The sequence below is a fragment of the Ictidomys tridecemlineatus genome, chromosome 5, assembly GCF_052094955.1.
Source record: "Ictidomys tridecemlineatus isolate mIctTri1 chromosome 5, mIctTri1.hap1, whole genome shotgun sequence".
NCBI lineage: Eukaryota > Metazoa > Chordata > Mammalia > Rodentia > Sciuridae > Ictidomys > Ictidomys tridecemlineatus.
In genome coordinates this window covers 137110391-137137008 of record NC_135481.1, presented here as the reverse complement: position 1 = coordinate 137137008, position 26618 = coordinate 137110391, and the positions used below count along the sequence as shown (strand labels likewise).

At 45.3% G+C, this 26618-nt stretch overlaps 2 protein-coding genes and 1 long non-coding RNA gene across 8 annotated transcripts in view; all 3 read left to right on the top strand.

The window, feature by feature from the left end:
* Positions 1-2798: 2798 nt before the first annotated feature.
* Positions 2799-6023, top strand: LOC144378010 (uncharacterized). 2 transcript variants are annotated; one of them, XR_013439436.1, is made up of 4 exons: positions 2803-4149; positions 4632-4883; positions 4984-5165; positions 5539-6023. It is a non-coding gene; the product is annotated as an uncharacterized LOC144378010 (long non-coding RNA). The 2 variants fall into 2 exon arrangements; XR_013439435.1 differs by having other exon boundaries at positions 2799-4149; positions 4984-6023.
* A 1297-nt stretch (positions 6024-7320) lies between these two features.
* Positions 7321-26211, top strand: Aen (apoptosis enhancing nuclease). 5 transcript variants are annotated; one of them, XM_078051190.1, is made up of 4 exons: positions 7321-7415; positions 19404-20010; positions 23470-23670; positions 24239-26211. In XM_078051190.1, the coding sequence occupies exons 2-4, from the start codon at positions 19468-19470 to the stop codon at positions 24473-24475; spliced, it is 981 nt and encodes a 326-aa protein (XP_077907316.1). In that variant the 5' UTR covers positions 7321-7415; positions 19404-19467; the 3' UTR covers positions 24476-26211. The 5 variants fall into 5 exon arrangements, with proteins under 5 accessions (XP_077907316.1, XP_005320179.2, XP_077907315.1 ...); XM_005320122.5 differs by lacking the exon at positions 7321-7415 and adding an exon at positions 16189-16319; XM_078051189.1 differs by lacking the exon at positions 7321-7415 and adding an exon at positions 16326-16446.
* Isg20 (interferon stimulated exonuclease gene 20) overlaps positions 16032-26618 on the top strand; it is a 33553-nt gene continuing 22966 nt past the window's right edge. The window contains exon 1 of the mRNA XM_078051191.1: positions 16032-16319. Within this exon, the coding sequence (XP_077907317.1) occupies positions 16044-16319 (276 nt within the window). The 5' untranslated portion in view covers positions 16032-16043. The remainder of the gene's footprint in view (positions 16320-26618) is intronic.

The window sequence follows — 26618 nt, the reverse complement described above, 5'->3', positions numbered from 1 at the left end:
TTTCTTTTCTTTTCTTTCTTTTTTAAATTTTATTTTAAGACAGGGTCTTGTTAAGTTGCTGAGGCTGGCCTTGAACTTGTGATCCTGCTGCCTCAGCCCCCTGCATTGCTGAGATTACAGGCATGGGCCACAGTAACCAGCTGTTGTTTCCATTTTTAAAAATATTAAATAATACTCCTTTGTGTATCCAGAATTTTCTCTATTTAAGATTATTTTATAAATTAGAATAGATATTCAGAAGAAGAACCCACCTAAAGAGTGTGAACATGCATATGCCTCTTGATACAACTAGTAAAATTGCTTTTCACTGAATTTATACAACTTACAACCTCTATTTTACCACACCTTCTCCAGCATTAGGAGTAGATTTCTATTTTTGTCAATTCAGTATGTGAAAAATGATACCACAAATTGAATGATTTATATTGTTTTATTTTTATTTATTTATTTGGTACTGGGAATTGAGTCCAGGGATGCTTTACCCTGAGCTACATTCCCATACCTTTTTAAGTTTTTTAAATTTTGAGACAAGTTCTTGCTAAGTTGCTGAGGATCTCATTGAATTGCTGAGTCTGGCCTCCTGAGATACCAGGATTTTAGGAGTATGCCATTGTGCCTGGCTCTATTTTAAATAAAGCAGAACAAGTCCAAATATTCGTATGTCAGTTGTATTTCCATTTTTTAAAAAAAATGTTTATTTTTTAGTTTTAGGTAGACACACTATCTTTATTTTATTTTTATGTGGTGCTGAGGATCGAACCCAGTGCCTCATACTTGCTAGGCAAGCACTCTTTCACTGAGCCACAACCCCAGCCCTATCTTCCATTTTTATAAATTGTCTTTTTTATTTCTACTTAATGAATAATTTCAATAACTCATACAAGGAAAACAATCAGGGCTTTTCAGCAGAAAGATCCCTAGTACTTCGAGATGAACTAAACAGTCTGAGTTCTGCTTCTTCATGTATAGAATGGGCAGCATTTAGAATCAAGTTGGATATACCACGTGAAATGTGTGGTGAAATATCAAGGGTTTTATAAAGACAGGAAATAAAGTATCAATACAGTTACTCTCATTTCATCTATAGCTGACAGTTCTAAGATTCCAAATGGAATAGCTCCAAGAAAAACGTGCTGTTAGAGACCAATCTGGTGAAATGAAGAAAGGCTGAAGGATCCCATACACTAAACTACCCAGAAACCTGTTTCCTACCAAGAGATGGAGATGGTGTGATCTTTCCCCTGCACTCATTTTCCTAAATAGCCTAGAAATAATCCACACTGGGTAAGATTTAGAATTCTCTAGTATAAAGTTACATTTGCTTTCAACCAATATTTCCAGACAATTGCACAGGAGAGCAAGTACATATAAATAGAAGTCTATTTTTCCTTGGGGGGGGGGAAATTCTAAAGGGGAGAGATCATTGCATATATTCAAAATGCCTGTTTAATGACTGTTGATTGTGACTTTGTGGGAGAGAGTTGGTAGTGGGTTTTTTGTTTATTTGTTTTTGTTTTTGCTTCGGTACTGGGAATTGAACCCGGGGCACTTTACCACTGAGATACATCCCCATTTCTTTTCTTTCTTTTTTTTTTTTTTTTTTAATTTTGAGACAGGATCTCACTAATTTGCTAGGGCCTCTCTAATTTGCTGAGGCTGGCCTCACCTGCCTCATTCTCCCGAGTTGCTAGGATGACAGGCCTATGCCATGACACCTGGTGTTGGTAGTGATTTTTTAATTGTTACTTTGGTTGGTTAGTTGGGTTCATGAAAATATGTTTTACAGCTATATTTAACCTACCAATCAGAAAATGTAAAACACTGTTAGGTTTACATAATGACACAGTTGAGCCTAGAAGTGGTTTGAATTTTTTTTGTTCTTTCCATTTCTCCATGTATTTATAAATAAAATAGCTTTCCCTAAATTAAAAAATGTAAAGAATGTTATTTCTGGAAGCTCTGGGTTTAATTCCCAGCATCATAAAAAAAATAAAGAATATAATTATTATTATTATTATCATTATTATTTCTTTGTGACCAAATATCTGAGTGATGAATGAAAAATATGATCTTTAAATGTTTCCGAATACCTGCATATTTTGAAATAGAAAAAATTAAAACAAAACCCCTGTGGTACTAGCAGGAAATGTCCTACTGCCTGTGTTGTCAGGATGTAAGCAGCGCAGATGTGAATGTTAGTTCAGGGCTGGACCTGTTGGGCATCCGCCAATAGTGAATACAGAATAATGACACCTGAGCCAAGCCATGACAGCCCCTGTTGACCAGCGTGGAGAGGCATACACAGAAAACTGAGAAGTAACATCAATGAAGTAAGTAAGTAAGTGAGGTGGGAACATTTTTTTCCCCTACTCATACAATTTTATTTCCTCTTGGGAATTACGCTCTTAAACTACAGGAAACAATAGAAAAGGTAAATGACGAATAGCATTGATGACATTGATAAAAAAAAATGGAGAAGGGGGGTCCTATGCAGGCCTCCATCCTAGTCCTTCCTACCCAGGGTCAGGACTTCTCCACAGCAGGCAGAAACACCAGCGCCAGATTCAAGAGATTTGGAAAACTCATATTTCTGTGTGTTATCTTCCAATCAATTTTTAAAATCTTGTAGGAGATTGGTAAATACTTCTGTGTCTCAGTTGGTTTGTTGCCCACCAGTTTATGACCTCCAAATGCATTCTAGATCGGTGGATGTTCTCCACCGCCCCCCTTCCGCGTAGTGTTGGCCGTTTTCTGAAATACCAGAGGGTTCTGTGTGGACGCCCAGGGACAGTGTGGGTGGAAAGTGTATGAGAAGCGGAGCTTTCGCATCCTTGAGTTCAGGGAGAATACCTCTGTATGAGATCAGGTGAACCAAATCCAGCCTGCTAAGGTCGGGTGGAAGGAGGATAGAAATGTCCTTGAGGAAATGAAGGATTCTGCATGGTTGCCCTCTGGGAGTCTAATCTTTCCCAAGGACGAGTTTGAGAGGTGGACCCCGGACTGGTGAGAGCCTCGCTGGATTCGCAACTAAGTCTGACCGGACTCCAGCCGAGCGCTACATCAGCCGGAGAGAAAAATAGGCTGCTGGCAGCTGGTTGCTGGCGCGCGCGGACCCCCAGGAGCTGTTACCATGGCCACAAGGGACTTTTGATGTGAAGAGTTGTGACACCCCCGCCCCTCCGCTCGCCTTCGGGATGACGTCATGAACGTCCGTGTCCCTGACAGGCCACCTGTGGGTTGGTTTCGGCTTTAAAGCAGCTGTTCTCCCCTAGCCCCCGCAGCCACGTCCACTGAGTCTACACCGGGAGATCGTGCCGAAATTCCAGACCTGCCTCCCACTCTAGCAGCGCGGCCACTCCTAGGGATAAGACAGACCGCCCGAGAGAGGCAAGTATTCAAGGAGTGTTTCACAAGATAGCTTGTCAAACCCCATCCCTCTCTCCGCGCCCCTGCTCTGCAGCTTGCTTCGTAGCTTTCTGGGGAGCAGCAATGGGCCGGCAGCAGGGTGGTGAGGGGGCTTTCTTCCAGAAAAAAAGTGGACAGCAAACCATCTTTCTCCCGGGCTGTAGCGATCTGTGCCAGGTAAAATTTCAGCTAAAGATCCTGTCCAGCCCCTTCCCCAGATTAAGGGCTACGAATTGGAGGAGCGGCCAGCTGGAGCTGAGACTCGCTAATCCGAACCTGGGAGGCTAGGGAGGGCACCGCGGAGTTTGGCATCGCTGACGGTAAGGTGCACGCCACCAAACTGAAGGGGAGGGAAGGAGGCTCTGGAGCCTGGCAGCAGAGCGCCCCAACTTGGTGCTTGCCAATTCGAGTTGTGGGGGCATCTAGTTCTCTATCCACCCGGGGATGAAGCCGCTTTGCTGTTTGTCCTGCTCTGTGGGAGAGAAGCGGCCCCACAGGCATCGGGAATGTACGCCCTCGAAACCCAGCAACTCCAAGCCCTTGGTCGCCGCTGCGCTCTCGTACTCCTTGTTTCTTAGATTCCAGGTGCAGCAGACCTGTTGCGTGAAGAAAAGCGGCCAGATTCGGCGTTCCACAAGGTCTGTGCACCGAGAGTTCCGGGACTCTGCTTGCAAACACTCTGAAAGCTCAGAACCGACCAGGGAGGGGTGTACGTGGATGTGGAAAGTGCTGGAAAACAAATAGGTAATCATCTCAGTGCGAAGGGCCTTTCTTTCCACCCTTTGAGATTGCAGCAAATGATCCCATTAACATGGGAAGGGGGATGAAGAAGCGCAGGGAATCTCTCCCAGGGGAGCCCCATCTGCTTTAAAAAAAAATCAAAACCGCAACTAGTACAGATAGGTTCTCATCCCGCTTTTCCACCCGTCGGGTTCCTGCCTGAGGTCTGAATCTGACTGTTGAAAATCCTTGTAACCCCTCTCCAGCGAATCCAATATTCCAGTTTCAGCATCAGAAACTGGATAGCGCCCAATTCCCGCATAGCCTGGGAGGTGTTGGCACTTGACCTCGACCTCCCAGCTACTCGCTACAATCTCTCAGACACAATCCAGAGGAGGCCAGGAGGTGAGATAGGGCTTGCCGAGGAAGGAAGGACTTGTCTTCCTCATTTCTCCAGGAGTTTGTGTTGGTTTCCAGGAGATCATTCCATCTCCCTTTCGTTACAGCCAGAGGAAAAACTTAGCGCCAAGTGCAGGCAGTGTGGGGGAAGAAAAGGCGCGCCTGCACGCGGTGAGCACAGGAGCAAGCGAGACAGTTTATTGGGAGCTCCAGGCTTTGGTGTTCTATGAAAACTCGCCGCATCTGAGTTCTTTGCCTCTCTCTCCCTCTCCCTCTCTCTCCCTCCCCACAATCTCCGTACCCCTTGCTGGGAGTGAATGGAGGAAAAAGCGTGGAATAGAGAAGATATTGAAGCTGAGGTAAGATGCACATTTTATATGGGCGCCAACCTTTGGGTATAGATTAAATTTGCCCAAAATGAACATCAAGTTTTGTTTTTTTGTTTGTTTTAATCCAAAGGAGCTCCAAATGCCCTTTGTACGAGGAACAGAGATGACTGTTTTCCCAGGGATGAAAAAAGCCGCAGAGGGGAAAAAGCTGTCACAAAAGGGCTAACGAAGGTGGGGGAGGAGGAGAGCGGACCCGACTTGGGTTACCAGGCAACCAACTGCAAGCCCCTGCCTCCAGTTGCCTTGGTTACAGTGAGTGGAGGGGCTTTGGCCACTGATTATTCATAAGCACCTTGATTCTTTAAAATGTCTCCTGGGAATCCCTGCCTTCCCCTAGCTGAGTGAAAGTCACCACCGCTCCCACATAATCCACTCCCCCTCCGCCCCCACCGCACACAAGGCCCGGCCAGGGAAATCCTGGAGGGTGAATTTTTTCCATTTAATTCAAAGCGCCAGGCAAATACCCTTGCAATTTTTCCCACCCCACCCCACCCCACCCACGTTTCACAGAAGTAATTGTAGCCTTCCCTGTAGTTTCTTTGGGATTCGCAGTTTGGTTCTCAGCACCCCCTGCCCAATTTCTTTCTTTATACTGTAGAAGCTGATTCCTCCCTATCCCCCATAGGCTTGTTCTTCATGGGTAAACAAGAGGGAAACAGGCATGTTGTCCAAGGTGGTCTACTGCAGAGAGATATTTTCTCCTTGGTTTGTCAGTCATCCCCTGCAAACACCTCTTTGCAAGGGAAGGAACCTGGATTTTGAATCGCCTCTACCCACAGACCTCAAAGAAAGCACAGGGAGGTAGAAACACTTTCCTCTTAACAAGCAGTCCCTAGCATTACCTGCACTTTGTTCAAGATTCTCTTTTCTTCCTCCCCAGCCTTGGCTTCATAACTAGCAAACATAGCACTTAGAGCTTCTAATCCTCCCATCTTTTACCTTTCCCTTGATTGACAAATATTGACTCCACTTTTGACTTATCAATCTCACCTGCCTGTGTTCATGTGTAACATCTGGGTGGAAAACCATTTTACCCATAATTTCACTAAAGCAATCATAGCAATCTCAGAATGATTTAAGAATAAACCATTAGTAGGTTACTAAGAATGACCTATGTTCTGTGCATTATTTCATCTAGAATTCTTATTAAAGAGCTGATAGCTTTCTATTTCTAAAACTAAACCTTGTTTTAAATTGAGTTATCACTTAATAATGCAGGGAAGGAGATCTCCATGTTTCAGATAGTGACCATCATCTCCTTGTCTGTAATGCCTTTCATCAGCAAATAAACATCCTTCCTTTTCTCTTCTTCATCCATTGCTAATATAATTTTTAAAAATTTCTATATTTTCGGGGCTGGGGATGTGGCTCAAGCGGTAGCGAGCTCGCCTGGCATGCGGGCGGCCCGGGTTCGATCCTCAGCACCACATACAAAGATGTTGTGTCTGCAGAAAACTAACTAACTAAATAAATAAATAATCTCTCTCTTTAAAAAAAAAATTCTATATTTTCAATGGGAGTTTAAGGCCAAAAATGCCCTAAGTGGACAGGCTAGATATAGTTGAGGGGCGTTTACATTAAAATGCCTTTCTCTTACATGTTACTATAGAAACTTCCTTGTACACCAGACCAGACAGCTGGTCTGCTTTTTGTACTTTTTTTCCCAAAGAAGTGCTTTTCTTTATTAATTCTTTGGCGCAGCCTATCATTGATTACATCAGTAATGTCCCATAGCAACAGTAGTTTTTTTTTTTTAAATTAGTATTCCCTTTCTTTTCATTTCTTTATGGACAAAGGGTTTACTTTCCTTTCAAGAAGATAACTGAGATTTTATTGGCCAGAAAGGAGAACGATTCTCTTATTGGCTGGTGTATATTGCCTTGTTAACCAATAAGAGGATGCCATTTATCCTTTTCTGACTAGCTGAGTGAACAGGGTACCCAGAATGATTGAATCTGCCTTAGTTCTATTCAGAAGCAAAGGACAGAACTGAGTTCTGGGACCCAAGATCTGGGATTTACCTGGGTTAGTTCAGATTGTGTTTGACTTGCAAAGATGAACCTTTCTACCTAGCTACTTGTACATACTTGCATAATACATTGCTCCATGGCTTTTTAAAATTTTATTTAATGGTGCATCATGATCATCTTTCCAAGTCAGAGCAGGTTATTGGTATCAGTATATGGGGACCCAGGGATTTTTGTGACTTCCCCTAGAAGTGCAGAATTGGTCCTCAGAATTGGCCAGAGGTGAGGACAAACAGAAGAGGGAAGAACAGCATTAACTATGACAAACAGGTATCCCAACTTTTAGATTCACTCCACTCTGCTTCAGTGTCCCATGGTTATTTTACCTTTTCTTTTTCTTTCCACTTTCATTCTTCGCAGCTGTCTTTTTGGCCTGAATTTTCACTGACAAGTAGAAAAGCTGGATAGATGGAGATGACGGCCTTCTAATTCAGTATAAAAGCAGACCTGCCACTTCCCAGGAAGGCTTTGACAGGTAAGTACTGGTGATCTCTGGAACTGAAGCTCATCCAAGTTCCTTGTAGCATTGGAGTTGGACAGGTCCATTTGTTTATTAATTTTCCTTCTCCCTGCACCAAGTGCACTATTTAGGGGGACAGGCACTTGTTCCCTCTTTAAAAGAAAGGGGAGTCACAGTTCCTTCTAGGGCAAACTCTCTGATAACATCCTTGAAGAAGTCTTGATGTGAGTACGCATGCCATTGGCAGTCTTGTTTTGGTAGCTGCAAGAGGAGATGCTAGGAGCGAATAGATGCCTGATTATGATGTTACTATCAGGAGCCACCTCCTAAAGGAGTCCACCTGAGTTCAGCAGGTCCGGGAGCTTCAGTGCTGGATTATCAACTTTTCAAGATTAGGGGCTATATCTTGTCACCTTTGATTCCCTAGAGCTTAGTCATGTTTAAAGTAGAGGTTCAACACATGTATGAACTAGACCAATTAGTATTAGGACAAGTCCTTTAACCTCCTCTTTATGAAAATGACAGCTATAGCCCCAGGCCCCCCTTTTCTCTGCCTCCCCCTCCAAATCAAAAGCTTCATATTCCCTAGTCCTCTTCACAAAAGATAAATGAAGGCTCAGTTAATTGTTACCATGGTTACGTGGAGTGGCCACACTGAGGATCCCTATCACCCATTACTGTCATGAAGCAAAAGACAGGAGGGGTTGGGGAATCGTTGTCATGGAGGAAACCATGGAAACAAGTGTTGCTAAGGGGACAGCTCTAAATTCAGAGGAAGGAAACTAGAAGTGGGTAGTGGGACTTGGTAGGCTCAAGGGCAGGTCACTTTTTCAAGGTACATTTCTCTGAGATGATAGCAGTATTATCTTTTCTTTCCACTATTTAGATTTTTCTCAACCCAGGTTAAAGACTTTTAGAAATTTTAGAAAACCAGTGCTATCAACTCAAGTCCATCTTCAATGGTTTTGTATAGAAAAAGCCAAGGAAAATGGATTTATTCTTTTCACATCACAGAATCCTACTGTCTGAACTTTGCCTCTTTGCCAACTATTTCATACATCAAGGGCCAGGCTGTGTGCTAAGCAGGGTGAGCTTAGAACAGGGAAGTCACCTGCGGATGACTTTCAAGCCAGGGTTGTTCTTGTGGACAGGCCTGTAAGGTGGTCCAGGGAGCTTTAGAGACTCTCTCCAAATCCCCTTTGTGAGACTGTTTAGCTTATTACCACCTGAAGTTCATCTGCAAGCTTCCTAAAGAACTAGGGTACTAACCTCTCCTAATAGTACCTTACACCCTAGTTAGACTTGCCCTCTAGTCCTAGGCTTGAGTCTGTTGGTGAAATAATACAGCAAGGTTGATGTACTAGCTCTCTCAACAGTGTTGAGGAAACACAGCTTATTATTTTTTATTTTAAGAGAAATTTGACAATATATTCCTTGCTATCCCATGATGGATTAAATGGGGAGGGGGTGAGACTTGGCTCCCTGAAGCTTAAAGAGTCTTATCCTTCTAGGGAGGGATACTTTTCCCATATACAAAACTTTTTTTTTTGAGGGGGGGGTTATACTATGTATTGAACTATGGGCACTTTAACACTGAGCTACACCCCTAGCCCTTTTTATTTTTAAGATAGGGTCTCACTAAATTGCCCAGGCTGGCCTGGAATTTCCAATACTCCTGCCCTAGCTTCCCAAGTCACCTGGATCACAGGACCCGCCAGCGTGCCAGGTGCGAAAGAACTTCCTGGTGTTTTCTCAGACCCACACAGGACTGTGCCCAGTTTCTGGCTGATGGCTGGAAGGGGCTGGCCTCGGAGCTGGTGCTGCCAACTTTCTCCACATCATCCCTCCCCAGACCCTCACTTTCTCCATCTCCAGGAAAGCCCTTCCCCACTCTGGATGGGGAAAATCAACCAAAGGGTGGAGGGGTGGACTCAAAAGGAAGAGCTCGCAATTAAGAAGCTAAAGAATTAAAAGCACCAATAGGGAAGGGTAATTATCCCTCAGCTGCTTCAGAAATGCAATTAGGGCCATGCTCTCTGGGCTGCCAGGATATTGTGGCTTTTGCTAATTAAGGAGCGGATGTGTCCTGCCAGTGCAATTAGAGGCTGGCCCAGGCAGGGAGGGCCTCGCCACTCCTCCATCAGTGCCACACTGCGAGAGAAATGAACCAGGGGACTCAGCCTATGCCTGCAAGGAGGGGATGCCTGGGCTGGAGTTCCAGCCTCCCGCTACCATTTCCCTCTTCCTCCTATTTCTGCCATGCATTCCCTGGGCACCACAAGTGCAACTTCTTAACCCCCGGGAGGATTTTCACCTTGAATTAAGTAAACCTGTAGGAGTGGAAGGTGGGACCTGGTGTGGGGGCCACCATTATCTGGAGTTTTCTTTTTCCTCCCTTTTCTGAAACAGTAAAGTGCCTTATGATTCATGAAGGTAGAGAAAATGAGATACCTGTCTGCTTCCCTCTAAAGATAAGATTTCCCCATTATTACAGGAAATATGCTTATTATAGAAAATAGAATACTCCAAAAAGAAAAAAAAATAGTAAGAAAATATCTCCCTGTCTTGTGCAGAAACAAGGGAGGAGCAATGAGAAGAGATGAACTTGGTAATGGGAGAAGGGGCAAATGCTGGCCGTCCTTGCAGGAGTGTCCATTGGGCTAGCCCACCTCCACCCGTGGTGGGTCCAAGGCTGGGAGGGGGGTGGCTGCCAAGGCTAAGCATCTCGGCTAGCCCCATCTGGAAGACTAGTGATTTTGTTGTTGTTTCACCTCTCAACAACAAGTCCCAGTCTGCCGCATGGTGCTGGCCCCAGCATCAGGGTGCAGGGCATGGGCGGGGCCCCCTTTCTGACTGTCCTTCCACAGGTTCCTTCCTGTGCCTTCTGTATCTCCTAGAAACCACCACAGGAAACCACTCGGCATGCCCCTGTGCCCAGGCAGACTCCTCGGGAAACAAGGATGGTCTATAGTGTGTGAGGGGAGGGGACGAAGTCTGTCCTCACAGTGCCCTGGCTGCTTCTGCATCCCAACTACAGGGCAAGGAGAAAGAATCCCCCTTAATTATTCACCCATTAACACAACAAACCTGTAAGAGTCCCCACGTGGGACTCACAGGCCAGGTGGATTCTGGCCTGAGAGCCACAGCGAGTGCTGGCACAAAGGGGCACATGCTCATGATGCGGAGGTGTCCAGATGGTGAGTGCCCAGGCAAGGTGGACAACACACTTGGTTCTGGCCCGCATGGAGCTGGTCAGACCTGCCCGGTCCTCTTGTGAAGCCAGAGGGCCACGGACTTGTGTGCAAGGAATTTCTTTGCCCCAGAATCTGCTTCTGTCCTGACACTCAGAGGTGTCAAGAAGACGAAAAACTAGGGTGGGGAAACCCAGTGCCTTGACTGTGGCAAAAGCGATCAGAGTAACCATTTCCCAGCCTTTTCTGTTCTCATTTTCTTTTCCTCCTCCCCCTCCTCTTCTTCTTTTTTAAAAACTGCTATTAGGGATTGAACCCAGGGGTGCTTAACCACTGAGCCACATCCCAGCCCTTTTTACTTATTTATTTTTTGGTTGCTGAGGCTGGCTTTGAACTTGTGATCCTCCTGTCTTAGCCTCTTGAGCCACTGGGAACCTTTATTGATGTCTATGCTTGGAAACCACCTTGCCCCTCTGCGGGCACCAAACCCTATACTGAGACGCTAGGTGGAGATACATTTCTCAAGTAATAAACTCAAAGGCCCTCCCTCTTCCTTTCCAGTCTATTTCTACCCTCCTCTTCTACCCATGCAGCAGAGACTTAAATTGGGCTGGGAATTGTGCACTTTTAGGGAAGGCTAAAAATGAAACCATTAACTGAGCTCACACAGCGTCTCTGCTTGCTAGCTGTATGACCTTTGGAAAGGTACTTAACTTCTCTGAACCTTCACTTCCACCCAGAGGCTCCTGCTGTTGTTGCCTCCGCTGTTTCTCCAAACAAGCTGTCTTCTGTCCCATTTCCTGCCTCTTGCATTTCTCTTTATTTCTAACTGCCTGAAATCTGTGGGCAGCCAGTCCTATTAGAAATTTCATTCACACTTGAGAAGTCTGCAAATTGGTGTCACTCAGCAGGTGTCTGTCCTTCACAGGGGGAAAGGGGTCTGATGGACAAGATGGGCAGAGCTAGGGAACAGAGTGGAATCTTTTCCAGGCAACCCTCGGTATCTAGGGCTGGTGTGGAAAGGAAGGGGAAGAAATCCTTCTCTGCTAACACATCTGGGGAGGGAAGTGGAGTACACTCCTAATTTGAGAGATGGATAAGACAGTCCCTGTTAAGTCAAACATACCCCAGTTTCAATTTTGACTCTACTGCTTAACAGCTGTGTGATTTTAAGCCAGTCACTTAACATCCCTGAGCCTTGAATTCTTCAACTGTAAAATGAACTAAATCACCTTGCTAGGCATTATGACAATTAGGCAAATGAGGTGTCATAATATATCAAGGTATACAAGGTCTCCATATTTCGGTCTCTTCAGCCTCCTTTTTTATATTGTTCCTGGTTGTCTTCTTTATCATCCTTGGGCACCACAGGTCTCCTTTCCTGAAATAGGAACAGATGGAAACTACCATCTCACTACTAGTCTCCCTTCTCATGTAGGAGTTTTATCCATTTCAGTGTTGATGCTTCCCTTCCTTAAATCAGCATCTTGTCCATTTCAAGGTATTCAATATACAATGAAAGAAGGGAGGCCAAATCCCTTCCCATCTTAAAAACACAGAAATCAAGGACTAGAGAGGACTCGACTTGCCTCTCAGTCATTCAGCAAAGTAACTTTCTAGGAGTCCCAGAATCACATACTCAAAAGGGTCGGAGGACTCCAGGGTCAGGGCAGGAGTTTCTAGCCTTAACCGCAGCAATGCGGCAGCCTGGTCCTTTACTGCAGCTGTCAGGTTTCCCCGGATAAGCATGGACGTAACGCCCTCTGCTGGATTCTCTAGGTAACTTCTTTAGTCGCAGTTCTGTCATCAATGCAATAGAACGGACCAGCTTTGAAAATTTCCCTGTTCAGGCTCCACCCCAAACCGATTAAAACAGAACCTTGGGGTGTGACCTGAGCTCCAGTAATTTTTAAAGCTCCTCACGTTCAGTTGAGACTGAGGACCACTGATTGAAGGAGTAATTTTTATATGTGGAGAAACTAGCATAGAAATTTCCCTGGGTTGAATCTGTCCGATTTCCATTAAAAAATTAACAATTCGAGATTCACCTGGGTCTAAGAATCTTGAGACTTTTCAAGAGTTGAGTGTATAAAAGTGGCACAATTGTTTTGTTGACAGGTTATGTCCAAAATCTGGCCACTGTTGGGTCAAGAGAGCTAAGAGAGGGGAAATTGCTTGGATAAAATAAGTGATTTACATTTAGCTCCCAGAGTTTAGGCAGCTTCATACCCTGTAACACAAAGGATCTTTTTCTTTCTTTTGGGGTGGGGAAGATATTAAGGATTAAACTCAGAGGTGCTCTACTACTGAGCCACATCCACAGCCCTTCTTATTTTTTGAGATAGGGTCTCTCTAAATTGCCCAGGCTGGCCTCAAACTTGCAATCCCCCTGCCCCAGCCTCCTGAGTCACTGGCATTACAGGTGTGTGCCACCATGCCTGGCTAACACAATGATCTTAAATGCATCAGAATCAGCTGTTAGATTGATCAAAGACAGATTGCTAGGCCCCACCTCCTGATTTTCCAACAAATTCCCATGTCAAGCCTATGATGTTAGTTTAGGACCACACTTAGAAAACTGTTGCTCTAAAAATACCAGACCACTAGGTATATGTATGAAGACACGAATGGTGTGACTCTACTTTCTGTACAACCAGAGAAATGAAAAATTGTGCTCTGTATATTATGAATCAAAATGCATTCTGCTGTCATGGGTAACAAATTAGAATAAATGAATAATTTTTTTAAAAAGAAATTTAAAAAATAAAAAAACAAAAAAGCCCCCAGACCAGATCAACAATTAATTTCAGGTCTGTATTTGGTCCAGCACCATGGGGATCCCCACAGTGCCCAGAATAGTTCTCACAATAGGTATACATAGCAGCAAGAATAGCAGTTCATGCATAATGTTTTATAAGTAAACAAATCAAGTCTTACCTCTCAAGTGCTTCCAGATTGTAAGGTCCCTAGAGAAGTGGAAGGAAGGGATATTTCCAGTACAGGAGTGGGCAGTTGAGATCAGTGGTTTTCCTAAGGAAGCAGGACTAGGAGCACTGCCATCCACAGTCAAGATAACATCCTTATTGAACACCTGAGGTTTCAAACTTTTTGCTTGATAATATTATCATAACTGAGTAGTTATGAAGGTGTCATTATTATTATTACTATTTGCGGCACTGGGAATTGAACCCAGGAACTATATTCCCAGACCTATTTTATTTTGAGAAAGGATCTAAGTTGCCCAGGCTGGTCTTGAACTTGCACTCCTACTATTTTCTGAGTAGCTGGGATCATAGGCATGTGCCACCACACCCAGTTAAATATTGACCTCTTAAGAAATACATCAAAGGAATGCAACCACCTCTAAATTAGGTAATGATTTGATACGGTTGGGGTAAACACTAGTCAGTGCCAAGAAGGTTTGTTGTTTCTGAAGGTGAACTAAGAAGGACCTCCAAGAATGTGTTGTGAGGGGCAAGAAGGAAGGAAGCTGACCGCTTCCCTCATCTCCAGTCTTTAGTGGGGATTGAAGCAGAATGATCTTGGTTATGAAACAGAATCACATACTCATAAAACATATGAAGAAACCCATGTGTGCAGTAGGCATGCAATCTCTCATGTAGATATATTCTCCTGCTGGTATGTGCAGCCCTCCATTGTATCCAGGCCCTCTACTTCCAAAGAGCACATAAGTAATAAAATGTCCAGAAGTTCTTTCTTTGTGATCAAAAATCATACATTGGGGCCTTTGCAGCCCTGGTTTTGCACATATACTGACATTATCCTTTTTTAAAGTACATGAAATAACTGTTCTGACAATGTTAATTTTACCCAAAGACCTGTGCTCCTCAAAAACAGCAATGGTTAAGAAACCCACCCCTCACCCTTTTGTGTTAGCAATGAATTACTACAAAGAAACACCCTTCTCCAACTAAGATAAAACTCATGGATTCCCCACTGTGTCCTCTGATGATGCTGATCACATTTCAAGACCTATTTTGAAACAGGATCTAAGTTGCCCAGGCTGGTCTTGAACTTGCACTCCTCCTATTTTCTGAGTGCCTGGGATCCCATTCTTGACTTCATCAGTGATCTCATGAACTGCTTGGCCCACTGAATAACTGAAACAATATGGATGACTAAACTTTAATTAAGCTTTTGGCTCCCTCCCTTCCCCATGTTCCCCCAATTTTGGCCCTCTCTCAGCCTAAACCACTATACAATCCCTCCTAACAGCCTCCTAAGAATAGAATGGTCCCAAAATAAAACATTTTCTTGTTTACTATCCCATCATGTCACTTCTATTCATCCCATTTCTAGCTTATGTTTACACTTCCTTAAAAAAAAGAAATGTTTTTTGTCTAATCCTTGGGAACATGGAGAGGTCATGGCCAGAGTGCTCAGCTCACCATTCCCCATTCCATGCCCAAAATAATACTTTCAAATAAATCTGGGTTTGTTTCTGACTTGACATTAGATGCAAAATGTTTTTTTTTCCTCCTCGAATTTACATTCGACTTCTGTTATGAAGTTTAATCCAACCATAATATATTTTCATGCATGGCAATATTTTATGATGCATTCACTCATTTCTCCCACAAAATTATGTCAATAAATTTAAATTTGCTAACTGAAAAAAACTTTGTGAACATAAGGTTCGATGTTCATTTTTTTCCCTTCCAGATTGAGATGTATTGCAATTATTAGTGGTAGACAAGATCAAAATAAACATACAGCATTTCATTGTATGAGAGAATTTTTCAAATTTCCACAATCACCCCAATTCTGTCACATGAATGTTTGAAAAGCCATCCTTTTGTAAAAGAAATTTACATTTATCAATATTAGTAAACAAGGTATTCAGACGGAGGCATTCCTATCGGATATTACACTTTTTACCTAGGAGGGATCTTTCCACAGGAAGACTGGGGCAAGGAAAGGGGTAGGGGTTAAGCAGGAACTGGTGGCTCTAACCAGTTTTTCTGCATAACAGGAAAACAGTTGCTTGCTGTGCACATCTTTCCTCCCCTGAAACTTTCATACCACCTTCCTTCCCCCTGGAGCACAAACCCTCATCCACAGGAGCGCCACATAGGGTTCAGTCATCTTGTATTTTCAGGATTCCCTGTCTCAGGCAAAAAATACGATTTGTAGGTTCTTCCTGTTGTACCTATTTTCAGTTTTTTCCACACGTATACTTACTGAAGCTACAGAAGGAAAAGAGTAAATTTAAAAAAGAATTACAAAAGAATAAATGAAAAAGTAGTGCACAGAAAGTAAATAGAGCCCATCGGTGTACTTTTGTGATCTCACTCAATCTCCGTAATTCTGGAGGAGGCAGTGGCTGCTGCTCTCATTCTGCAGATGTGGGTGTACACTGTAATTTACTCGGCCTTGGGTGGAACGAGGCTGGCTCACTGAAACACCATCTCCACTCTAGCAGCAAGGCGGGATGGAACCGGGAGCTGAAGCACGCTCCGCCGGGTTCTCTTTAAAACTGCCCACCCACCCGGCGGCTCGGACACGCCCTCTCCGCGAGCTCCCGCCCTTCGACTCGCGAACACCTACCGCATCTGGGCAGGCTCAGCCAATCAGAAGAGGTCTTAGGCGGGCGCTGCGTCCAGTGAGCCAATGGGCGGGCAGCCGTAGCCGGACTTGCCCGGGCTTGCGGGAGCTGCCAGCTGCCTGGGCGCCACGTGCTCGCCGGAAGAGACGTCCGCGGTTTCAGGTGAGCACTAGGACCCTGGTCAGCGTTGCCGGTTCGGGCGGGCTGTCGCGGCGTGTCCAGGGCCGCTGGCGGTCGCGGTGGGGTAGGGGCGCCTAGCCTCCGCCGACCACACGCTTCGGGCGGGCAGGTACGGGGGCCGGGCCTGGGTACCGCCTCCCTCATCCCGGCTCGGCCTGGACGCCGCGGCCAGTAAGTGCCCAACGCCCGAGCCCTTCCCGGTATAGCCGGGCCTCCCTCGCGTCTTGCCGCGGAGAACGCCCAGCGGGCGGCGAGGTCGTGTGGTGTTTCTTTCGCTTTGTTTTTCTTGATCCTGAGAAGTTTGTAGTAATGCGAGGAACCTTAGTGAGCCAGGCTTTCTCAAATTTGGCGATTTTGGGAATCATAGCTTGGGGGGTGAGGTCAGGCGGTTTTAAAAAACAGATTCTCTCTCGGTCCCTGGTCGCCAAAGGGCAGTTCAGACTGGGTAGGAATAGGCCTGAGAATCGGCAGCGTAACAAACCTCATGTTTCGAGTAATTAACTGTCTTTCCGAAGCCTTAACCTAGTAAGAAGCCCTGGGTTTGCCCGAGGTCATGTAGTCCTAGACCCAAGGCAGGGTCTAGGACTGCTCGCTCCTTCCTGATCTGCCCGCTGATGATTCTGACTCTGGTTCTTATGGGGCCTGTACTAAGAGGACTCTGCGCTGAGGCCCTTCCCTTAGACTTGGGACTCCTAATCGGAGAGCCAGCTGTCTGCGCTGACTCTCAGAGCCCTGGATCCAGGTTGGAAAACGAATTTGTATTTGTCTTTGCTGAAGGATTGTGCCATTTGAGCGAAACTTATCCCCAGCTATAAACATCTGGGGTCCCAAGATGTGCCCATGATAATTGTTGGTTGTGACGTGTCATCAAGACCAGGATATATGGAAAAGGACTGTTGTTTTCTCTTGGTACAAGGCCATAGAGACCTTTTCTTAGGGAATCGAATTTTGACTTCTTTAAAACCTTGCCAGCAGGATCAAGAAAGCTACTCACTCTAACCACAGTCTCAGCTCCTGACCCACAGAGCTTTCAACCCCAAGTAGAGGAGGGGAAAGCTCCTCACTTAGTCAGTTACTGGTATAGGTCTCATTAGGCCAGGTTTTCTTGCATTGCCAGGCTAAGGCAAATTGAGGTTCTGAATTCTAAGGTGTGTTTTGTCAGTATGAGGGAGTTGCTTACAGTTAAAAGCCTTTTTTTTTTTTTTAAAGGAGAGCACTTCTTGTGGAAGCCATGAACAGCTGAGGATAGATGAGTCAGGATGGGGTCACCAAGCCTCGCCCTGGTTTAGGTGCCAGGAATCCTCATGCAAATGCAGGCATCAGCAAACTTGGCACTTCACTTCACTTCCTGCCCCCTTCCCATTTCTTTAAACCTTTGCTCTTAATCAATCCAGGCTTTTTTTCCTGTAAGGCAGGTGTGTTTCTTTCCCCCTCTTTCTAAAACCCTCAGTGGTTCCCCATCAATTTTTTATTAAGCCCAAACTTGTACTCACTCTCCAGAAACAGTTCTCTTGCCATCCCCACTCACTTTTCTCCTGGCTGTCTACCTCCTGGCTTTTTAGTTGTTGCACTGAACCCTTTTGCCCTCCCTCAGTGGGTGTGCTTTGGCTCTGGGCCTTGTGCCTGTGATTTCTCTTTCTGAATGTCCTTCCATTCCTGAGTTCCCTGGATGACTTGTCTAAAACACTGCAGAGTGTCCCCTCTACTGCCAGGCATTCCCTACTCCAGGTCTTCTGCTTGTTTTGTGCTCCCTAAGCTACCAGGTACCCTTCCTTTTCAACTCATCACTCCCATCCTGAGCATGCCCTTATAACTTTTGAACTCTCTCTATTCCTACCAAGCCACGAATTCCCTAGAGGTGATTGTGTCCTAGGGAACTTAGTCACCTCCAGCTCTCTAGTCCCCAGTCTGGCTAATAGTAGGCCCAGCTTGAGCTTCCTTCAAGGAAGCTTCTGAAGATGGTGGCCTATAACAAGCCAGGTTTCAGGCTGACTTGTTAGAAAACGGACAGAGACAAACAGGGCTCGGTTCCTACCTTCAGAGAGCCCTGAGGTAGACCATGTAACTTACTGAGGAGTAAAGTAATTTCCCCATGCAGCCAGCACAGGGCATAGGGTGAATTTTTTTGCTCCTCAACTAGACAGTTAATGCTGTGGGTCAGGGATACTGAGCAACATTTCAGTAACTTTTCTAGGTGCCTCTGGGGCTCTTTCATTCCCTTAACCAGCAGAAAACAGCCTGGGGACACCAGCCTGGGGTAGGGATGCTTTGTGGAAAGGCCACCAAAGTTGGAGGCAGAAGATAAAATGGTAAAAAGGAGTAGTGCACTCAGCTACCACCATTTATGCTTTACACTCCAGTGGCATCAAGTGGCTGGTGGGTCCCTCAACCTCACCTGTGGGCTACTCCATTGTCAAGCCTTTGCCCTCCACTTAGTCCTCTCCCTTCTACTTGGAGGGTTACTACTGTTCATCACATGGATATAACCTCTTCCAGGAAGCCATCCATGGATCCTCCTTCTGCCTGTTGTCAGTTTTATAAAGATCCAGGTTAAATCCTGTTGTGCCTTGTTCACAGTATAATTGTCAGTGATCAAAAAGCTTCAGATTTTGGATTTTGCATTAGGGATGCTCAACTTGAATACTTTTTTATGAATTTTATTTCCCTATAACTGGACCTCTAAAATTCTTGGGTAAAATAATATGGAGGTGAGCTGTGGCTTGAGGTTGAGAATATAGGTTTGGGATTCTCATTAGCCCGTATGTCTTACTAAATTCCTTAACCTTTATGCTTCAGGTTTTGTTTTTTATTTCCTATAAAACAAGGATAATAATACTTTGCCCAGTCATTGGAGAGATGGAGCGAGTCCATGCAGTACTTAGAGCAGTGATTTGCACCTGGTATTTGTTTACGTAAGAGTACAGTTTTTAATAAAGTAGATCCTGGACTTGATGAGGTACCTTGAGCTCTCCACTCTAGGGCAGCTCAGCTATGCAGCACTGTAGGGTAGAGGAAGAACTACGTGGTACACTCCTCACACACCTCCTCTGCTTATGTGTTCTCCAGGCTGCCACCCGATTGAAAGATTGCTTCCCAGGCTTCCCTTGCCCTGAGCTCAGAGCTGACTGGCATGGTACCTGAGGAAGCCCCTGAGTCTGCTCAGTGCCCATGCTTGTCCCTTACCAACCCCAGTGCCAGGGATGTGGTTCGAAGAAGGCACAAGAGGAGGAGCCGACAGCACCAACGCTTCATGGCCCGGAAGGCCTTGCTACAGGAGCAGGGGCTGCTGACCATGCCACCGGAACAAGGCTCCTCCCTGCTGCCTGCCCCTTTGGAGGTGCCCTCAGACGCTGAAGCTGCTGGCAGTGGGAGGCAGCATCCCAGGGCTGAATTTGGCAGTGGTGGCCCATATAGCAAAAGGCTCACCTCCAGGGAAGCTTCAGGGCCCTTGCCCAGCAAGTGTGTAGCTATTGACTGTGAGATGGTGGGCACAGGACCTCGAGGGCGGGTAAGTGAGCTTGCCCGCTGCTCTGTGGTGAGTTACCATGGTGATGTCCTCTATGACAAGTACATTCGGCCTGAGATGCCCATCATTGACTACCGCACTCGCTGGAGCGGCATCACTCGGCAGCACATGCGCAAGGCCATCCCCTTCCAGGTGGCCCAAAAAGAGGTGAGGACAGGGTTGGGGGTTTGTAGGTCTATGCAAAGAGTTGGGCAGAGCAGCCCTGACTTTGAGTTACCACCTTGCCTCTGGTTGTGAGAGACCTTGAAAAAATCACCTCACTTTTCCAAATAGTAGCTTCCTTTTCCATTGAATAGGGTAAGTGAAAAATTCTGACTTTGCCTCCAGAAAGGATTGAGGGTTGGTGTTTGTGGGAGGGCTGTGGGGATGGTGGCGACATAAGCAACTTCCATGTTGAATTTTGCTGTTATTTTTATTTGTTTGTTTATTTGGTATTAGAGATTGAATCCAGAGGTGCTCTACCACTAAGCTATACTTACAGCCCTTTTCTATTTTTTATTTCAAGACAGGTCTCTCTAAGTTGCCCAGGCTGGCCTCACCCTTGCTATCCTCTGGCCACAACCTCCCAAGTCACTAGAATTTTAGGTGTGCATCACTGTGCCTTTCTTGAATTCTGTTATGAGAGTGCTATGTGCCTGTGTAAAATTATCAAGGCTCGCAGTACTATTGCCTTAGATGTTGATATTCTGACATACTTCCTTATGTTAGTTTTTAAGTGCTTTGAACAAAATTGATTAGTTTTGGGACCACTCTAACAGGAATTATCAGATACCTTTGACCATAGGAAATAGCTAAAGCCTTATTAACAATCTAGATCCTTGCCACCTGGTTCCTCCATGAAGATTCTGATTTAGGATGTCTCAAATCTAGGGAGGGCTCCAGTGTGCATTTCTACAAACAATCATACTAAGGAAACCTGTGTCGTAAAAATCATAGCATCTCTGGGGAAATGGTGTTGGTATACAATATTCAAAAGAACTGGTCAGCAATATCACAGAAATGTAAGCAAAATCTAATAATAAATGATAACACAGTTTTGCACATGTTAAATGGTTAAGAAATGCATAACGCACTAATAAGTTGGGCACTTTATCTTGACAGAGACCTGAAGTTTTGCTTATGGAAACAGGTGTCAGGAGGGTTGCTGTTTGGGTTAATTGTAAGTTGGTGTGTGGAAGAAGAGTTTTCTCAGAAAGTGCTACAAGAAAGTGAGGCTGGTGGCACACGTCCATAATCCCTGAAACTCTGAAGGCTGAGGTAGGAGGATCAAAAGCTTAAAGCCAGCCTAGGCAACTTAGCAAGACCCTTTCTCATAAAAAGGGCAGGGATATAGCTCAGTGGTAGAGCACTCCTGGGTTCAGGCTGCAATACCATGCACATACACACAAAAAAACTGGTACAAATAGAAATAGATTTGAAGAGGTATGGGACATCACACAAGTGAACAAAGTTGCTGATAGCTATTTGAGGTTTGCATATATTGTGCCTTTATACTGATCCAGTTCAGCTGGCTAGTTTTTCCTGCTTTTATTTAGTGTTTCTCAAGGATAAAATTATGCATAAGCCAAGGTGAAATTCACATTCTTAGGCTGTGCTCTATTACATCAGTAATATAATTGATATATTTGATAGATTGATCTAATATAAGAACAAATTTAGGCTGTGCAAGGTGGCACTCACCTATAATCCAGCAGCTTAGGAGGCTGAGGCAGGAGGATTTCGAATTCAAGGACAGCCTCAGCAAAAGTGAGGCACTAAATAACTCAGTGAGACCTTCTCTCTAAATAAAATACAAAATAGGGCTGGGGATGTGGCTTGGTAGGCGAGTGCCCCTGAGTTTAATCTCTAGTATCTCCCCAAAAATAATAAATTTGCATTTTTAAAACAAGCATTACAACTGCTATTTAATGATTCTGGGTTATTTGAATTAGGCAGGTTTGGAAAATATTGGTATACTTCATCTTTGTCTTCCTTTTCCATACATCTATGGCCCAAATGTTTCTTTGAAAAGATTATTATTTATCAATCAGGTGGAGCAGGAATAGAAGCAGTAGGAAGGTAGATTTATGGCCACTGGTGGTGGCACAAACCTGTAATCCCAGTGACTTGGGAGGCTAAGGAATGAGAATTCCAAATTTGAGCTAACTTAAGTAACTTTATGAGATCCTCAGCAACTTAGTGAGACCCTGTCTCAAAATAAATAAAAAGGGCTAGGGATGTAGCCAGTGGTAAAACTCCTATGGGTTCAGTTCCCAGTACTTTAAAAATAAAAAAGGAAGGTAGACCTGTGATGAGCCTTCTAGCTCCTTGGTCCCTTCCATTTACTCAGGAGCAGAACCACTTTCTGTCCAGACTGAGCTAGCCTGGGGTGGGCTTGATCTCATTTTATGCACCCCACCATAAAGTCTAAGTGTGTCTTATCCATCTGCCACGAAAGTAGTTTATTGCCAGCAGAGTTAGACCTTGGGAGATAAGCAGCTGGTGATAAGCCCAGGCCCATGACCCTGGACACAGCCTCCCTGGGTATGAGGAGATTTTTGACCAGGGAGGAAAGAAGCATACTCTTCCCTTTGCAGGCAGCCAGAGCTGCAAAGGAAAGCAGTTGTAGAGGGTGAGAAGGAAGTTAGTGCACAGAGAGGCAAGGTGACAATATCCTGAAAAAAAGGACTGTATTCTTTAATACAAGAGTTTCCATTTATGGTATGTCTGCTTGTGCGAGATACTGTTATGTTGAATTCACCCAAATAATGCTATTTTTGTTTTTGTTGTTGTTTTGGGTACCAGGGATTGAACTCAGGCACTCGACCACTGAGCCACATCCCATGCTCTATTTTGTATTCTATTTAGAGAGAGGGGTCTCACTGAATTGTTTAGTGCCTCACTTATTGCTGAGACTGGCTTTAAACATCATGATCCTCCTGCCTCAGCCTTCTAAGCTGCTGGGATTACAAGCATGTGCCACCACACCCTGCCAAATAACAGGTCTTTATTGATCAATAATTAATATTAAATAAATGGAATGCTTTCATCAAAGCATTACTAGTCAAATCAAGTAGAGTCCCTGTACTCCTGGGAATTACAGGGAGAAAGAGGTGGTTAGATCATCTTGAGAGCTAAATATGTGATTAGAAAATGTGTCCCCTGAAGGAGAGAATAGTGGTAGTGGGAAATCATAGGAAGGCCTCCTGAGGACGGCATTGAAGCTGAGATTTGCAGCCTGAGAGAAGTTGGGGAGGAGCCAGGTGGGGTGAGAAGGCTGATGGTGAAGTCTTTAGGTGGAGAGCAAAGCCTGTGCCAGCAGTGAAGAGTTGCTTGTAGTTGGAGACTAGAAGACTTGACCCCTCCATGACTCTGCATAATCCTGACAACCACCCCATGGAATGCTATTGGTAGTGTTCCCCTTGTACAGTGCAGAGAACTGAAGTGTACCACTAATTTACTCAGAAGAAGGGCCTGGTTTCAAACTTGGGGTAGCATGGTCTCCCTCTTCTGTACTGCCTCCCTCCAAATGCTGCGGTCCATGCACATGTTGTTGAGGGGCCCTCCATGGTATGTCTGCTACTAGCCTGACAGTGGGGCCTTCATGCCTCCTCTCTCCATTTACAGATCCTTAAGCTCCTGAAGGGCAAGGTGGTAGTGGGCCATGCGCTGCACAATGACTTCCAGGCCCTCAAGTACGTCCACCCTCGGAGCCAGACCCGTGATACCACTTATGTCCCAAACCTGCTCAGTCAGCCTGACCTCCACACCCGAGCCAGAGTCTCTCTTAAGGACCTGGCCCTGCAGTTGCTGCATAAGAAGATCCAGGTGTGTGGTACAGGGGTGGTTGGGAGGGAGCAAGGCCCACTTGGCCTCCATGGCTGCTGGGCCACAGGGGTACCTTGCCATTCTTCCTTCTCTGGTCCAGGTCATGTTGCATGAAGCATGGGTCTCCCACTTACACAGGCTGCCCTTGTGTTTCTACAACCTTTCCCAGTGTCACTATGATAGCCACATTCTTCCAGATCTCTTCCAGGTCTGTCACCTACCCAAGTCCTGGCTCTGTCCTTGTATCCCCATAGGTTGCTCTCTTTTCTCCTACTATCAGACATAGAACCTTTGATCAGGGGTCTGGTAACTCTTGCTCCCACTGTGCTTCATATTCATTATCCATCTGGTCTTATAGCACTTGAATCAGACTTTTTACCATGTCTTATATTCATGGAAAACAGGCTTGGAGAAGCTAGGTGGCCTGTGGTAGGCAGCTAAGGTTCTAACTCTTCTCTGAACACATTCTGGGGTATGTGTTCTTGGATCCCTACAAAAAGCCCTGGGAGTGGGCATTGCTTCTCAGGCCTGTGTCACCATGCATTGATGTAGTGGCTCTCATCCACAGGTGGGCCAGCATGGGCACTCATCCGTGGAAGATGCCACAACAGCCATGGAGCTGTACCGGCTGGTGGAGGCGCAGTGGGAACAGCAGGCGGCCAGTAGCTTCTGGGCCCATCCTGAGGACAGAGAGCCTGATAGCAGCACTGACATGGAGCAATATATGGAGGACCAATACTGGCCTGATGACCTGGCCCAGGACACCACAGGAGGCACCGGGGGAGTACAGGATGGAAGGGAATGAGACAAAGGAGTGTGGTGGGTGGGAAGTAGGGTTCAGGGCAGCACTGGGCTGTCCATCCTGGGCAGGACTGGCAGGATGCAGCCTACCTGTCCCAAGGTCACAGCAGCTAGGATCATTGTCCTCTACACCCTCCGCCTACAGAACAGCCCTCTGTCCCTGAGGGCTGTTGTAGTTCTTTCTCCTGACTCCTGTGATTTTGCTGATGGCACTTTATAGATTCCATGGAAATGGCAGGTGGACTGTCACTGGCTTTCTCCATCTCCATGTGTCCTGGACCATGCTGTGCTAGCTACAGGGATAACATCTCCCTGGGGTGGGGGGATGGGGTTCAGTCCCCGGAGTTCCCTTATGTTAATTTATGTGACAAAATTTTATTTAGTTTTTGTTGCTGCCTCTTCCTCCATAGTCATGTTCAGATTCAGAATAAATATGTTCTGAAGTTAAAAGAATTAAGGCCTCTGAAGGGGACATTTCTTCTCATATTGAGTTGGAACCCTGGTTACAGCCATTGTAAGAAGTTTTATGTCCCATGGTGCCTGTCCCCTGCCTTCTAGGCTGCAATAGAATAGGAGAGCCCACACCTCCCTTGGCCCCTTCACAAGCGTGACATCAGAATCACAGGTCACAGCTCACAAGGGAGAGCAGAGAAGCTTTGGATAAGAACTGGCATATTTATTTATTATCCCAAATCAGGAATTCTTTGCCCATCCAGCACTAGGCTCCTTTACACAAAGCCTGAGAAACAGTATGGTTTAATTTTGCCCCCCCCCCCACCCCCTGAGGAGTTGTGTTGCCCTTACATAGAGCAAGTGCCAGCCTTGGAAACAGTCTACAGTTGCTGGGGCAGGTATGGCAGCTATAAAGTGTCCCTGTACCTGGTGCCTTTCAGCTTTATAATTAACAGTTACACTGTGGTTTGGGAGGGGGGTTAATTCCTATAAAAATGTTTTCTGAGGGGAAATTTTGGGTTACTAGGACAACCAAGGGCTCAGGTGACACAGACCTCCAAACTCCATCTTTATTGCCACTTACAGTCCCCATCTTTACTGCCACTTAGCTTTGAGACTTCAGACAAGCCTGTGACTTTACCCTTGAGCCTGTTTCCTCATCTGTAAAATGGGCAGAGTGATAAAGCCTACGGGTGGTTAGGAGGATTCATTGTTAGGTGCCTTGCACCTGTCCTGAGTGAATGGGCTACTTACTGTTCATTCAGGACAATGCCCAGACACTGAATCCTAGATGGAACAGTATTGGCTTAGAGAGCTGTCTTTGCTTGCCTGTCCCAGCAGGTGGGGCCTGGGCCCATGCAGGCTGGGATGAGGGCAGGGCATGGAGCTTCAGTGTATCTTGTCTAATGCTATCAATTGCTGGTTTCTTGTCAGCATCCTGTCACTGTGTGCAGGAAGTGATGACAGAGCAAGGCAACACAGGGTCAGGGAGGGAGGGACACTACTGAAACCACACCACCCACTCGTCAGCCGAGGCTCCACTGCACAAACCCAGGTCAGAGACTGCGGTCACCAGCTCCTCCCTATCAGCAGAGGAGGAAGCTGGCCAGCCACCTCTAGGACTGACATCTGAAATCTTTGAAAACCTTGCTAAACACAGCTAAGTAGCATTTTAAATTGGTTTGTGGATTGAAGGAAAATGGAGCTATTATAGTGGGGAAATGTATTGTTGAAAATTGTTTTGTTGTAGAACCATTTGTTCTAGAATAAAACACAATTGGAAAAGTGGGTGAAATGGTTCTTTCCATCAATTCTCAACCTAGGGTGATTGGGGATTTGGGGTGGGCACTAGACTTTGCTAAGTGCTTGTTCTCAAAGAAGGACATCTTTCAAGATGATGCACTGGAATGTAGCAGAAAATTTTTAGAGCTAAAGAACTTACAGTTTTATTTTATAGCTGCCCTGTTTAGAGCACAAGTTTATTTTCTCACTGAAACTATGTACTTACTTTAAAATATTTTTAATTGATAAAATATACTTAAAATTTACTATCTTAACCAGTTTTAAGTGTACAGTTAAATAGTGTAAATACATACACATTGTTGTGCAATAGATCTCCAGAACTTTTTTCCTGTTGCAAAACAAAGTCTCCCCATTAAGTAGTTACTCCCATTCCCACCCACACAACCTCTGGC

Coding starts and splice junctions, on each gene's coding strand:
- Aen (XM_078051190.1), top strand. CDS start 19,468: ATGGTACCTGAGGAAGCCCCTGAGTCTGCTCAGTGCCCATGCTTGTCC. Junction 20,011..23,469: donor TCCAGGTGGCCCAAAAAGAG/GTGAGGACAGGG, acceptor CTCCATTTACAG/ATCCTTAAGCTCCTGAAGGG. Junction 23,671..24,238: donor TGCTGCATAAGAAGATCCAG/GTGTGTGGTACA, acceptor TCTCATCCACAG/GTGGGCCAGCATGGGCACTC.